Source organism: Cyanistes caeruleus, chromosome 8 (genome assembly GCF_971803275.1).
Source record: "Cyanistes caeruleus chromosome 8, bCyaCae1.hap1.1, whole genome shotgun sequence".
Taxonomy (NCBI): Eukaryota; Metazoa; Chordata; class Aves; order Passeriformes; family Paridae; genus Cyanistes; species Cyanistes caeruleus.
This window is the reverse complement of record NC_141708.1, coordinates 36023163-36038873: the sequence shown is the minus strand read 5'-3', so window position 1 is coordinate 36038873 and position 15711 is coordinate 36023163. Positions and strand designations below refer to the sequence as shown.

Sequence of the window (15711 nt, the reverse complement as noted above, 5' to 3'; positions counted from 1 at the left end):
AGGCGATGCTTGAGCTGGGAAGCGGCTGGAAACACTCCCAACGCAGCTCTGAGAGGGGTGGGAGCACCTTGGGCCACACAGAGAGGACTTACATGGGCTGGGAGCACTCCTGGAGGTTACAGCGCCTCCGGATTGGCTTCGGCTTCTTGCTGTTGTCGCAGAAGTTCCTGTGCACCATCCGGTTGTCGCTTTTCCGACGGCAGCCGTACTTGGTGTACTGGATGCCTGAGGGGGGCAGAGAGTGGGCAGGGAGGTGATGGGTGTGGGAGTCCCTCCAGCTTCCCCCAGGCCTGCATCCTTGCATCCCTGCATCTCCTGCATCCCTGCTGGGATATGAACTCTCAGATGCCACCACTCAGGCGGGAGCCAAGGTTTGCTGAGGATGCTCATGTGGCTGCTGGATCCCACCCCGGGGTCCCCCAGGCTGCTGTGGAGTGCACACAGCTCGTGGAAAATGTCCCAGCCCCTGGCAGGGGTTTGGACCAGGTGACCTTTAAAGGTTCTTTCCAACCCAAAGCACTCTGCTTCCCAGAGCACAAGGTGTTCCCCATGATCTGAGGGTCAGATCCCAGTGGCCATATGGAAGCTTTGCTTTCACCTGCAAACCTCACACCTATTTCTGTGCAAACTTCAGTAGTGGGCATCTTCAAAATCACTGTTTTTTGGCTCAAATCCAGTTAAAAACAGCCAAGGAATTAAAAAATCATAGCAGGTCCATGGGGAGAGAGACAAAGGTATGCACACACAATCACGAAAGCCTGTTTTTATAAGAAATCCTCTTAAAACGCTCACTTAAACTGCTTGGCAATAATTTCCCCTTGCCAGGGATGCCCCAGGGGGCTCACACACCCTCTACCATACCCAAGCATCCCCCCAGGCATGCCCTGCAGGCTGTTACGAAGAGGAAGTTACCTCCTCCACATGCCTTGGAGCACTGGGACCAGCTCTTGAGGGCCCACTCGTAGGAATCCATCTCCTCCAGCAGGACATTGTTATTTCCAATCATGGGCAGCAGGTCTTCGTGGATGATGTACCGGTACATGAGGCTGCTCCTCGCCTCCTCCTCCTGAGGGATGACCTGCAGGCACAGAGGGAGCAGTCAGAGAGGGGGAAGAACGATGCCATGGGAAAGGGGCCACGTGGCGAGGTGGCTTACACCCAAAACTGGGGACGAACACGGATGGATGGGAGCAACAGGCCCGCCATTCCCTGCATGTCCAGGGAACCCAGCCCCTAATTCCCCACATACCAGCATAACTAAAATGGGATTTGGAGTCACAAGCAATTGCTGCAGAGCAAAATGCAGCTGGACTCAAAGGCAAGTGCCCGAGCAACATGTCCTTGTGCCATTCCCTCACGCAGCTCGTCACCTCTTGCTTTTGGCTGGCTCATTCCCTGGATTTAATGACGTGCCCCACACTCTTCCTCCATCCCACATCCTTCCATCACCTGCCACATCACAGCTCAGACCACCTCCCCTGTCTGTGACAGTCATCCCCAAGCCCCCCAGAGCACGTGCCAGCCAGGCTTACCAAAACACTGATGGCCTCGTGCAGGGGACCGCTGGTTTTCAGGCTCTCCTTGCCTTGTTCCACAGCGTATTCCCACTCCAAGCCCATCTCAATGAACACTTGGCTTTTGGCTTCTTTGCCCTTGGCATTCAGGATGAAGTTCCCCGTGGCTTGATTCTTAACAACTGGAAGAGAAAGGAGATATTTTCAATATAATAAATAAAATTATATTTTCAATATAATAAATAAAAGGAGATAGTATCAATATCATTCCCTCCCTCAATATCATTCACTCGCTTTGGAGGGTGGGAATGACCTAAACAAGACCCCCTTTTGTGAAAATGATGAGAAAAGGGTTGAGAAAGGGTGAAGGGAAAGGGTGAAGGGAGGGACTGGGGCATGCTCACCGATGCTGTGGGATGCTGGCTCCATCTCTTCTATCTGAAGGTGCCTTGCTCCAGCTGGGATCTCAAACATCTTCAAAACACCTGAAAGGGAGGGACAAAGGATGGAGGGAAGAGAAAGAGCAGGTTTCATCCAACTGGACACATGAATCCAGCTTGTGAATCCGCTTCCAAACCCACCCAGCCCTCTCACCTGGCTGCTTGGGGGTCTTGGCCAACGTGCCCTTCACTGTCCGGCAGTGGGAATTGTCCCCACCACAGACCCCACACTTGTCATCCTGCTTCAGGGAGCCAACCTCCTTGTCACAGCCGACGTGCTGGCACCCAGGGGAGGAGAGGACAAGCCTGGGGTTACATGCCTGCAGCCCAGCCCAGGGTTACAGCCCTGCAGCTCAGCCCAGGGTTACAGCCCTGCAGCCCAGCCCAGGGTTACAGCCCTGCAGCCCAGCCCAGGGTTACAGCCCTGCAGCCCAGCCCAGGGTTACAGCCCTGCAGCCCAGCCATCCCCTTTGCTGCACACAGGCTTTTCCCCCCAAGACAAAACACGTGCCCCAAAGGAGCTGAGCTCTCTCCTGGCCAGGGAAAGGACAGGGACAGCCCCACAACAGCTCCTTACCACGCACTCTCCCCGGACGCAGACGCTGTAGGGGTCTCGGTAGCTGCAGCGGGTCCCGTCGTGAACAACCTGGTTCATGAACACCACGTCTCCCGTGCCCTCGGACTGGCAGATCAACTCACACTTCTGAGCATCTGCAGGAAGGGAAAGGGCAATGGGGAGAAAAAGGGAGATGGGGGGGGAAAAGGGGGTTGTGGAAATTCATTAGGGTGGGTGAAGACAGAAACCCATCTCAGCTTGTACTGAGCTGCCACAATTCCAAAGCCCAGGATATTCATGTGGCTGATCTCCTGAGCCCGCACTTTTGCCTGGTACACTCAGGAAATTAAAGGCAGGACAGGACACTCTACATGAGGCTGCAATGCAAGTAGGCAGCTATGCTCTGGAGCCAGGCTGGGAGAGCTGGGGGTGCTCAGCCTGGAGAACAGAAGACTCCAGGGAGAACTTAGAACCCCTTCCAGTACCTGAAGGGGCTCCAAGAAAGCTGGAGAGGGACTTTGGACAAGGAGAAAAGCCCAGAGTGACAGGACAAGGGGGAATGGCTTCAAACTGACAGAAGGCAGGGTTAGATGGGGTATTGGGAAGAAATTCTATATTGTGAGGGTGGGCAGGCCCTGGCACAGGTTGCCCAGAGAAGCTGTGGCCGTCCCTGGATCCCTGGAAGTGTTCTTCCAACTGTGAGTAACCTGGTCTACTGGAAGGTGTCTCTGCCCACAGCTGCAGGGTTGGAATGAGATCATCGTTAGGGGCCCTTCCAACCCAAACCGTTCTGTGATTCCGTGATTTTAAAAAGCTGGCTGCCTGATGCTGGCTTATTGCACAACAGTTTCCAGCTCAGGAGCTTCCCACCACCCAACATCTGTGCAGCTGGCACAGTCTCCATCCCAGGGTGATGGCCACCAGAGCAGAGTCCTCTGGAGGAATTTGTCTCCCTTGCTAGGACCCGCCGCCACTCACCGTCATGATGCTCGTAGGGAAGCCAGGAATGTTTGCTGTTCTGGTGGGTGTAGTAGGAATTGCGCTTGGAGCACTGCTGGGCACGGAAATCCTGGTAGGGCCCCGGGCACTCCTCGGCATTGCACACCTGGTACTCGTAGGTGGCTCCCGGGCACTGGCGCCCTCCGTACGCCGGGCTGGAAGATAAACCCAGCGGGCTGTAAGAGCGCTGGAGAGGGGATGGTGTTCAAGCCCAGCACAGCTCCCGCAGGAACGGATGTCCCCATCCCTGCCAACGAGGGGAAGAGCCAGGAACCTCTGGCTCGCGGCCACTTCCAGTTGGGAAGAGGGAGGGAGGCAAAGTCCAGACGTACGGCGGGTTGTCGCAGCTCCGGCTGCGGGATCGCACGCCCCCCCCGCAGGTCCTGGAGCACGAGCCAAACTTGGACCAGGAGCTCCAGCTGCCATCCTGGCTGTAAGGCTGCTCCGATGTCTTCCAGATGCAGTGGCCCTTGAAGCACCACTGGAAGGGAGGAGAAGGAATGAGTTCCAGACCTTTTCCAAAGCGCTCAGCACCAGTGGAGAGCACCCACAGCGCTACAGGAATGGTAAAGCACGGGAGGAAGGTGCTCTTCATTGCATCCCTCCTACAGGGAGCAGGACCAGCCCTCACCTTGCCAGGAGAGCACTCGGTCCCATCCAAGGGCGGCCCCTTCTTGGTCTTGCAGAAGTAGGGGTTGTCCGGGTGGCTGCACCACAGCTGCTTGCAGGGGTCGAAGGTGCGGAACTGGGGAGCACAGAGCAGCTGGGCTGGGACAGCAGCGGCTGGTGGCAGCCAGGCTGGCCGGGGATCCCGGGGAGGGGGGACGGAGTGGCCATACAGCCCGTACTCACCGCCGTGCACGTCTTGTAGCCCACGCCGAAGTCGAAGCGGCACTGCTCATCCATGGAATAATTAATTCCCGGCAGCTCGGGTAAGGTGGGCCACTGGTGCTCAAAGGGGTCATCCAGGAGGCAGTCGTAGGAGCTGCAGGGTCAGACAGAGGATCTCCTTCCATCACCCCATCCCTCAGCTCCAGGCCACTCTCCAAATTCAGCTACTGAGAAATTTGAATTATCATGGAAACCTAGAATGGTTTGGGTCGGAATGGTCCTTCAAGGCCATAGAGTTCTATCCCCTGCCATGGCAGGGACACCTTCCACAATCCCAGGCTGCTCCAAGCCCCATCCAACCTGGCCTTGGACACTTCCAGGGATCCAGGGGCAGCCACAGCTTCTCTAGGCAACCTCTGTAAGGGCCTCACCTCCCTCACAGGAAAGAACTTTTTCCTAATATCCCATCTAACCCAACTCTCTGACAGTGGGAAGGCATTCCCCCTTGTCCCCAGTCCCCCTCCAGCTCTCCTGGAGCCCCTTTAGGCACTGGAAGGGGCTCCAAGGTCTCCCTGGGGCCATCTCTTCTCCAGGCCAAACACCCCCAGCTGTCCCAGCCCATCTCCAGAGGCACTCCAGCATCTTTGGCTACCAAAAGCCACCAGCCATGATCTGAAGGGAGACCATGCCCTCCCAGTTGGAAGGGGCGTACTGGATGTAGCGGTTGAGCTCCTGTTTGCTGCAGCGGGACCAGTGGTAGCGGTGGAAGGCGGCCTGCACCAGCGGCGCCATGATGCTCCCCATGCTGGTCTCATCGGCGCAGCGGTTGCCCTGGCCGTCGTGCTCCATGCCCAACCTGGAGGGGAAAATCCCACGGGATCGGCGCCTGGAGCGCAGCAGGAAGCCCCCTGTGCAAGGAGAGGGGCAGCAGCACAGCCAGCTCTGCCCCCCAGCACTTACACGTGTCCGGTCTCGTGGGCGACGACGAAGGCCGAGGAGAAGCCGTCCTCGTGGTTGAGGGTGCAGCTGCGGAGAGGGTGGCACATCCCCGTCACCGGAGCATAGCCTGGGGCAAAGACAGGAGGGGAGGACAGAGGAGGAGAGGAGAGAGAAAACCTTTGAGAGAGGAGGGGAAAAAATGAAAAATTAAGGGAAAAAAACCCCCAAAACACAAATACATAGCCTGGCTTCACCGCAACAGCAGAGAAAACAGAGGGGAAGGCGCTGAAGAGGAGGGGCTGCCCAGGTCACTTGGATGGCAGCCCAGGACTTGCTCACCAGCGTGACCACCCCCATGCCAAAAGCCAGCAGAGGTTGCTCTGGGGCTTGCTGGCACCACTGTGCCCTAGTGCTGACACTTCTGGGCAGGCAGGAGGGCAGAAACAGCACCCACAACACCCTGTCACTGTGGGTGGCCACTGCCTCCCAGCCCAGGAACAGCATCCACCGCCTTCTTCTTCATTTAAAACAAATAAAGGAGGAAAGAGAGAGAAGGAAAGGCATGAGGTGCTCCCCAAAGCCCTGCCAAAACCACAGCCCTGCTCCCCACGGAGCGCATGCACCCGCCCCGGCCCCAGGACCCCAGCCCTCGATCAAGTGCAGTGCAGTGGGACAGCTGTGGGCAGAGAAATCTTCCCCCGCCCAGACAGCAACACATCACATCCATTTTGGTCACTTTTCCTTTCTTTTTCACCTTATTTCTGCCCAATTCCATTAGCTTGTTGGCAACACTCCAGAATTTACTCCCCCAAAGTTTTTTATGCTTTTTATTTTTTTTTTTTTAATTTTTTTTTTTTAAGGCTGACCCTTTTTGGCATCAAGGGAGTTAGTGAAGGAAGGACTTAAAGGTCAGAGAGGCAAAAGCAGGGCAGGACCATGCTGGATAATCGTGCCCTGGGGACTGGGATGCTGGAAGAGGAGAGTTCAGTGAGCCAGGAGTGGGCAGCAGCAGGAGAAGGGTGCTGATGAGCTGAGGGAGGTGCACATCCCTACACCCAACCTGGCCAAACCACGGATGGAGTCCCCCCATCCTTGTGGGATGCTCGATCCACACCAAGTCACTCTCATAATGGGGTTTAACCACAGAGGAATAAAACAAGGCCTGGATAAATCCTTTGAAAATACTTTTATCCCCTCCTGTGAAACTTTCCACAAGAAAGGATAAAGTTGTGGGAAGTTTCCTCTACAGGGGGAGGGCAAATCTATTTTGTCTAGGATGAAAATTGGATAAATTCCCAACCAGAGAAGTTGTGGATGGGAGATGGGACAAAGGAATATGAAAAGGTGGATGCTCACAAAGGTGGTTTTTTGTAATGAAGACTCCAGTAAGAATTGGAATGAGTATAAAAGATTCTCACAGGAGAACAATGGTGAGAAGCAACTACCTGGAAAATATTTAATTCTGAGCACAAGCATCCTTCAGGCCAGAAAATCCCCCTGTGCCACCCACTGCAGAGAGACACAGAAACTCTTTGGGTGTTGACAAGACCTCTACAGCAGCACTAAATAATTTACAACCCATCTGTCCACTGCTTTTCTCTTCAAGGGGCAGGGATAATTCGGTGCCACGCTCTAGTCCTTCATTCCACACATCCCTGAGCTTAACAGGGGTGCTGGGGATCCGCAAAGACTTTGTTTTGGGGGAAAGAGGCAAGAGCAAGCAGAGTTACTATTCCAGCAGCCCACTCAGAGGGAAATTCCCAGTGGATGAGGTGCTCCTTGTGCCATGCAGCACAGCCAGGCAAGGACACAGCAACCATGGGGACTTCCAGAGAGTCCTGGGGATGTGTGACAAGCAGAGAGCCAGGGAAAAGGGGAAGGAGCTGCTGGAGGGAGCACCCCTAGAGCAGGGCTACCCCATCGATCTCACGGCTCCTTCCCACCAAGGGGCAGCCTTGGGAGTCTGCCAAAAATGGTCCTCTCACAAATGCCTTTGGACACAGTCACTTTGCCAGGAAGGGTCTAGAAAAATGAAACAAAAGCTGGTATTTCACCCCTGTGATTCTGGACAAGGAGACCAGAGTCTCAGGCACAACCCAAGCTCTGCTGTTTGGTGGCCACAGCACCCTCAGGAGGGTTTCCAGCTGGATATCTCCTGGGGTTCATCTCCTGCTGAGGGGGATCCTTTCCAGGGATGTAATCCAAGTTAGGACAGGTTTCCTTCTCCACCTTTCCTTCCTCCAGCAGGAGGAGTTGTGCTACAGAGCAGGGTGACAATACCCACCCCATTCACGGCATCAAATGGAGCCTCCTGACGGAAATCCAGACCTGGCCACCAGTGTGGAAAGGAGGAGGAGATGGGAATTTGGAAGCAGCAGGCTCAGAACTGGGAAAAGTCACCTCTCATGATAACACCAATGCAGCTGTTTTCCCAACGGAGCCATGAAACGTCAGAAGGTTTTCCTGAAAATTGCTGAAGATTTTTATTAGCAAGGCCTCCAGCTTCTCAGACCACACCGGCACAATCTCTGCACCAGGAGGGTGAGAGATTCCTGCAGTAAAACTTCCTCTTTGGCCCAGGGTTCATGGAATGCTCCCATGTCCAAGAAATAAATCCACAGAAAAAGGGGTTTTAAAGGTCCTCCAGAGGACAGAATAAATTGATTGTCCCCATGGGGCTTCCTGTTGTATTTCATCATTTTTCAACTTGTTTTTATATTTTTAAGGCATTTTGGGCCAAGGGGAGCACTGGTAAATGGAATCAAAGAGCAGGAGAATAAATAGAGATTTTATCCATTCAGGTGGAGGCTCTGGATTAATTCTCTGTCTCTCTCTCTCTTCTTCACCATGTGGAGGGGAAAAAAAAAAAAAACAACACCGATTTTTATAACCTTTTTCTGGACCTTGCTGGCCAAGAAACAGACTGTGCTCGCAAGAAATCTTCTCACCCCTCGCTGGCTTTCCCCCTCGCAGCAAACTGCACATACCTGATCGAGACAAATACAGTACCTTGCATACCTGCAGGCCCAAAATCTTGCCTGGTGAGGAAGACGGCGTGGTCGTGGTACTCGGCGTGCTGCGGGTCGGAGCGCTGCTGCGAGTGCGCCCAGCGGCACACCTGCTCCAAGCTCCGCGACGGGTTCCCCCGCTCGATCAGGCTGACTGACTGCGGAGAGAGTGGGAAATCCACTGCTGGGGAAGGGAAAGGAAGAGGTGTCGCCCTTCCCCTGGAAGCCAAAGAGGTTTTATCCCAAGTGGGAGATGAGAAGATGCAGGAGGACTCGCTCGGGAAGCATCAGATCTAAACAGTGGTGAGCTGAGATCTCTCCTGCATTCAAACATCTGCTCCTCATTTCCTACATCGTCCCCTGAAGCTGAGAAGTGGCGTAGCTGGACAAAGCAGCTGCCTCCAGAGCTGGCTTTGGGGAGGATAAATCATCCCTGGCAGTTCCCATCCCGCTGTATCACCACAGCTCCAAATCCCTTCCCCTCCACAGATCAACCTCCAGCCCAGAGCACAAACGCTGCTGGGAGGAAGCCAGACGGATTGTTCTCAGCTAGAGATGATGTTCCTGGTCCCATGGAAGCCTCCAAAAATGGGCCAGCCTCCATCCTTATCCCTGCTCCTCAGGACCATCCCTGGATCTCAAGGATGTGGTGGATTTCTGCCAGCCAAGCATATTTCTACAATAAGGAAATTTTTTTCCAAGACCTAACCGGTCTTATTTGTGGATCGCACACACACAGAGACATCACTGTGTTGAGTCATTAACACCTTTGCTAGAACACCTCCTGTGGGACAGGGGCTTGCCCCCAAAAAAAGTACAGAAAATCACATTGTTTTTAAAGAAAAATCTGGCTGCTGTGCTCGAACAAGCCTTACAAAACAAGTGCAGCCTGAGAAACCACATAAAACTTCTCAGGAAACCTTCCCACGCTTTTCCTGGCCATGCCCAAGCCACACGAGAGCTACAGGACAGCTCAAGGAGACCCTCAGCTCCTCCTCACTAATGTGCAGCTCCTCTCAGTGGGGGAAGCCACCTTCATCCCATCATCTACAGAGCTCTGAGGAAGCCTCCGTGCTTTTCCCCACATCCCAGAGCAAGCACGTAACAGCAGATCACAGCCACCTCCCTGAGGGGGGCTAGCCAGGCCCTCAGCTCCCAAAAACCAGGCTAAGGAAGGTTCAAATTCACCCCTGCTCAGCACAGTTGTCATCTGGGCTCCAACAAGCTGCCACATTTTCCCAAGCCCGGGCTTGGCTAAGTGCTAAATGAACATTAGAGCGTCTCCCGCTCGCCACGTCGGCGCGCCGGATTTACCTGGCGATATCCCACCATGATCATCCTGACCAGCACGATGTTGATGTGAACGCCCAGGGACTCGTCGTGGTAAATTTCATCCACCTGAAGAAGGGAGGGAAATCCAACAAGGAAGAAATTCAGGCCATCCCAGCTCTCAAGCCCCTCCAACGCTGCCACGTTCCACGCCCTTCCAGGCTTTCCAAGACCAGGTGCAAAGATCTCATCCCCGCCTGCTCCCACTGTGGGAGGGGGATTTTTTTTTTCCCATTTTCCCACGTGTAACAAGCACAAAGTCAAAAAGCCAAGCTGGAACAAGCCAAAATTTCCCCAGGAATGGCTCAGATGGTCAATGACATCACCCATTTCCATCAAGGGCTGCGTTTCCTCCACCGCATTTCTCATTGAGCCACTGCCCCTTTGGAATATGAATCCCTCAGAGGGATGGAAATTCTCCAGCATCCAAAGGAAAAATGTCTTTTTGATACAATCCTTTGCCTCTCCCCAAAGCCAGGGCTTTCCTCAGTCGCATCAGTGAGTCAAACCTGACCTACGGCTCCAGAAATCCCAGGAGAAGGCAACACAATGAAGAGAACAGGGAGGGCTCATGAGTCAATGAGATTTGTACCATCCTCGGCTGTTAAAAAATGACCTTGCAAAGGAAATAACCAGCTACAACCTCTTCCTTCTGCGTTTCCAGGATGAGTAAACAAATTCTACTCCTAAACACTACCAAGAGAGCAGGACACCTCAGGGAAATGTCTCGGAGAGCTGAGCCCAGTGACACAGAGAGAGGCACGGAGTGGGCAACCACAAACCCATGTGAGACCCGGCACCTCCTGCAAAGCACGTGGGAAAACACGGCCCAGGGAGGAAAAACACCCTGATTTTGGAGAATGGGACTTTCTTCTCCCCAAAAAGCCTCTCAAACGAACAGTTCCACAAATGGGGGTTCACTGCAGAAGTCAAGGAGAACTAATCAAGACCATTTTTAATATTGAGTATAATTCATGTTTTAATTAAAATAGACTTTTTCAGCTTTGCCTGAGGAGGGACTAATTTGCCCTCAGCTCTGTCATAGCTTTCCAGACTAGATGGAGGTTATGAAGGTAGATTTATGGATTTTTTCTATTTTTTCCTACATTCCTTTGGGGTTTTTCAATCTTACATCAAGGGCTGGATGGCAACTACCCTTTTACTGCTACCCAAGTCCAAGTCAGCCATTCCCCAGCGTTTTAAAAGCCCCCCCAGCTTCCAGCCTGGGATTCCATTTGAAATACCCACTCAGGCCAGTTTTAAACCCAAAAACCCAGTGTCAACCTTTTCTCCATGACAACCAATACTCCCATGAGGTGCCTCTGAGCCATGCAGAGAGGTAATGCGGATCCTGAGCCTTGAATTCAGCAAAAATCAATTATAAAAATTAAAATCAACCAATAAACTGCCAGTCCACCCCCATTAACACATCCCTTCGGATGCAGAAGCTGCAAGGGCCGCGGGGTATTTTATTCATCAGTGTGGAAATACAACGCTGGCCAACCCACCCTCAGCTCATCCCTGCTTTCCATGGGTGGGCTGCTCCTTCACCCTCCCCCTTTTGTAAGAATAATGAGAATATGATGGATTTTTTTTCTGATCCCAACCCTATTTTTGGGGGGATGAGCACAGGAGGGTGGAAGGTCACGCAGTGTTGCAGCTGCAAACATTACTCAGGTACGAAGGATCCAGCCCAGCGAGGAGCTGCAGCTCCCCAGGGATGTCAGGCTCAGCCCTGGGTTTTAGGATTGTAGGAGGCTTTGGCATCCCAGAGAAATCCCACGTCCTAAGTGTGATCCCTTACCAAAATATTGGTAATAAGGCAGGCTGGGAAAGTGGGGGAATTAAAATTGTGCTTGAAGAGATGCAGAGCTGGACCTTGGGCGGCAGTTTGGGGAACAAGACAGGAAACACAACCTTTTCTTTCACTTTCCCAAATCTTCACGCATTTTCCTTCACCCCCAGCACTTGTCAGGAACTGGAGCTTCAGACAGAAGATAGGTTTAGATGGGATATTGGGATGGAACTGAGGGTGGGGAGGCCCCAGCACAGAGAAGCTGTGGCTGCCTCTGGATCCCTGGAAGTGTTTGAGGTCAGGTTTGATAGGGTTTGGAACAACCTGGGATGGTGGAAGGTGTTCAGGCCCATGGCAGGGGGTTGGAATGGGATGAGTTTCACCTCCCTTCCAAGCCTTTGCATGATTTTAGGATTCTGTGGTCATCCACCAGCACCCTGCTGCTTGCTGCCTGCTCCTGAGGACCCCTCAATCCATCAGGCTGAGCCACGTTCCTGCCTCAGGGACCTCTCCACCAGCCACGATCTGACCTTGCTGTGACTGGGAGCATCAAGGGGAGCAGCACAGACCTCTCCCTTCCCAGCTGCACAGGATATTTTGGCAGGATGCTCAGTAGATATTGCTGTATTATTCCAAGATGGGATTTAATTCCATAAATCTTCCTTGTGAAGCAGTGTTAAATCCCACTCTCCTCCTGCTCACAGGGACCTGATGCTGCCTCTTCCCAACAAAGAGTTGACCTAAAGCCCAGCCCCTGCTTAGTCCAGGGTTTAGGCAGGGATCTGCACCTAACCAATACCAGCTCAGCAGCGACCTTTGGGGTTAATTCAGAAAGCAGATGTGGAACCAGACTGCCCAAGGCTACAGACTTCCCTTCACAGCCAGATACAAATAATTGATTGAGGGGGAAAAAGAATCATGTCAAAAGGGCTTGGCACTGGCTGCTGCAAGGGCTGAGACCGTGCAGGCCCCAAGTTTTGGGGTGGGACATCAGCAGGGCCAGCTTCCCCCAAGTGCTCCAAGTGCCTGTGGAAGAAGTGAGGATGGAGCTGGGGCAGCCAAGCATCACCCTGGAAATGGAAATTCACCCAGAGAGCATTTTTCAGGCTTGGCACAACTCCCCCTGCCCTCTGCAGATGCCATTAAGCAAGTCGGTGTCCTCGGAGAAACCTCTTCCCCCAAAAATACCTGTTCAGCAAAGGGTTCCAGTAAAGGGACCCACATCCCTGAAGCCAAGGGATAAAGATCTTCTTATCCCTCTCATCCACGCTCAGCCTGTTTCACACTGTCACCTGGCAAGAAATGCTCTCCTCTTTCATTTAAAATGGAATTTTCGCCCCTATGAACAGCCCAGCCCTTACGGCTCTCTGTGAGTTAAGGGCAAACCAGCAGGAACAGCCACCCCATAGGACTCCCCCCAACCCTGCAACACCAAGGAGACAGCAGCAACGCTTTACAATGCAAGGAACATGACAAGCTGGGAGCAGGGCAGGCTGCCTCCCTAAATCCCTGCAAACCTCTGGCCAGCCCCGCGTCTGCAGCCCCAGACGCGAGATCCCGACAGCAAAACCGCACTGGCAACGAGGTCTAGACCTCGCCGTTCTTCAGGGAAGGAAAACAAAGGGAGAGACACGAGAAGAATTTGCCAAAGCAGCAGAATAGCTGACATTTCAAAACGCCAGGATCGCTTACTTGGAACAGCCAAGTCATCTTTAAACTCCTTTCTTTTATTCCCTCGCTCGGTTTTCAGGCTGGTGGATTCGCCCTGAGCCTCTTTGCCGGGGCTGGGGGTTTAGGAAGGGAGGGGAAAGTCCCCCTTAGCACATTTTTGGGCTTGCACAATGCATAATGTCACCTCTGTGAGGGCTGACCCACATTATCTGTGGGGAGGAACAGAGGAAGGGGAGAATTGTTCCGCAGGGCGAGACCAGATTGGATCAGAGCTCTCTACAGAACAAGGCAGGTTGTCCCAGAAAAATTAGCAACAAACACATAAGCCTGTACAGAGAGTAGGGAAAAGTGCATGGACACATGAGAGACATCAGAGGTATTTTTTGTTGTTTTTATGGCATTATCAGTTAGCAAGGAAGTGGCTCATAAACGCCACACCTAAGAAAAAAACACACACAGGTTAAAATTAAAGCTGAAGGTTTAATTTTTGCTCCCAAACCTCCTCTTCTGTGGGGTCTCAGTAGCACTCTTTGTTGCTCTGCCCTTGGGAACAATAATTTCAGCTGGAGCCAGGCAAGTCCCAGCCTGGAGAGGGCTCTGACTCATGGGGTTTCCCTAGTAACCCGAAACAATGAGAAAACACCAAGTACTTTTGCATCCTTCACCAAATCACGGGCAATATCCGACAAAAGCCCAGGAAAGCAGCTGAGACCAGAGCCAGGTTTAACATAGCCATAGCTTGGCTTCTCCCCTCCACGTGGAGCCATCCCCAGACTTGAAAGGATCAGGGATGAGCAGTGGGAAATCTGGCAGAGAAAACTGAGAAACCCAACTCCCTGAAGGGCAAGAGACTGGAAATCAGAGCAAAGCACTGAATATTTCCTCTCCTCTTCCTTTTCTGGGGTGCTAGATCCCCTCCTGGTTCCCAGCCCTTGATCTCAGCAGTCACCATGGCTGGGGGATCCTAATTTGCCTTCCATAACATCACAGGCAGCCAGCAAGAGAGGGGAATGGCTTTCCAGAGCCACCACATCATCAAACATTCATCCCAAGAGCCCGACAGACCGGTTTTGGTTTAGGTGGATGCTCGGAGTGGAGACACGCTCATCGACTGATGGCAGAGGGGGAGTCGTGCCTTTCCCACTCACTCCAACCTGACCCCAAATTCCTGGGGCCAAGAAGGGAAGGGCAGGCTGGGAATGCAGGCTGGGAGCTAGCAGGGAAGGCAGCCTGCCTGCAGGGAAGCTCTTAGGTGCACAAAAGGAGCAGTCATCCTCATGTCAGCTTCCCGGCATGGACACAGCGCCCTTCATTGAAAAGCATCCACATTTCTGGCAATGAAATAAGGGCTGTGGGGTCTGTTTCTTTTTTTTTTTTTTTAAAAAAAAAAGCTTTTCTCCGTGACAAATCATTTATCACCGAGCTTCAGCCGACACAGAGATCCTAATAAAGGGTTTTGTGTCTTGGGAAGAGCCCCGGGACCCTACCTACAGCAGTGCTGGGAAGGGATACATGTCCCCCTGCTCCCTCGGCGCTCAGTGAAGACCCCCAGAAGAAGCCAGGAAAGTTTACCATTACTTCCAAACTCGCTGCCCCTTTTCCTTGGGATACATCTCGACAGGAAAACTTTCCCAGTTGGCTCCCAGCTCGTTAAATCCATTCCTCGTTAGAGGGCTGGCCAAGCCTCTCATCCTTCATCCCTTTGCCTCCAACTAATGGGATTAATGTTCTGCTGGGTGGTCCCTGCAGGCTCCTCCCTGCCAGCCCCCCGGCATCCTCCTCTCTCCCTCCCTCTGCCACCCAGGCCAGAAAGCAGGACTCTCTCTTTTTTTTCCTGCTGAATCGGGTGTTTTAAGGCAATTTGAGCCGGTAAGGAAACGAGGCGGCGCCAAGGGAAGAGGAGGCGGACGGAGGTCACGGCAAAGCTGGAAAGAAAAAGCACTAAAAAACCAGAAAGAAAGAAAGAAAGAAGGGGAAGGGGGTGGGGGGAGAATATATAGAAGGAAATAATACTTGGGGGGAAGTATTTGTTGCCTGTATTATCCTGGGGGTTCTCTCCCCCTCGCCTCATTAAAGTCTTCAGGGCCGCTTTTAATTGAATAGGCAGCGGGTCCTCCCTTCTCCCAGCGCAGCATCCCGGGCATTCACTCCCTGAAAAGTCCTGGCCGCGGGGTAGGGACCATGAAATGCGCCTGAAAACCGACCTTTTGATTAGAGCTGACAATCCCCAAAGTGCCCATCCCGCTCCCCCCTCACCCCCGGGATCGGAAAGGAAAAATGACATCAGCTCCGACCCCTGTAACGTGGGAAGAGGCAGAGGGCAGAGCAGGGAGACCTGTGGCTTCCCCCCGGCAGGAGGGTTTCATACACCCAGGAGAGAAACGTTCAGAGAGTGAATTTAAGTGATGCTGAGAGCATCGGACCGCAGGCATCGGGGTAATAAAAGGTGGAGATGGAAGTGTTTGCTTCTTCGACATTCTCCCTGATCGGGACCAGCCACTTCACTCATCCTTCACCCAAAACCCTCTAATCCCACAAATCCTCCCCCTCCCCACCTTGATAATTTCCCCCTCGTTGCCGTCCATATGGCAGAAATAATGCCCACACCAACAACCAACCACCCAAAACC

General features: G+C 53.0%; 1 protein-coding gene across 4 annotated transcripts in view; it reads right to left on the bottom strand.

Annotated features, from left to right (window-relative positions):
- The window catches only part of ADAMTS14 (ADAM metallopeptidase with thrombospondin type 1 motif 14), a 30497-nt gene that overhangs the window by 5607 nt on the left and 9179 nt on the right, over positions 1–15711 (bottom strand). For 2 of the 4 annotated variants that reach the window (XM_086900611.1, XM_086900613.1), the window contains 14 exons: positions 9602–9685; positions 8289–8445; positions 5301–5406; positions 5053–5196; positions 4362–4494; positions 4141–4254; positions 3842–3990; positions 3489–3664; positions 2532–2665; positions 2109–2232; positions 1919–1999; positions 1533–1696; positions 913–1078; positions 93–225 (listed from right to left, as the gene is read on the bottom strand). In XM_086900611.1, coding sequence (XP_086756737.1) covers positions 93–225; positions 913–1078; positions 1533–1696; positions 1919–1999; positions 2109–2232; positions 2532–2665; positions 3489–3664; positions 3842–3990; positions 4141–4254; positions 4362–4494; positions 5053–5196; positions 5301–5406; positions 8289–8445; positions 9602–9685 — 1865 coding nt within the window. The remainder of the gene's footprint in view (positions 1–92; positions 226–912; positions 1079–1532; positions 1697–1918; positions 2000–2108; positions 2233–2531; positions 2666–3488; positions 3665–3841; positions 3991–4140; positions 4255–4361; positions 4495–5052; positions 5197–5300; positions 5407–8288; positions 8446–9601; positions 9686–15711) is intronic. The other 2 variants (XM_086900612.1, XM_086900614.1) reach the window with 1 other exon arrangement.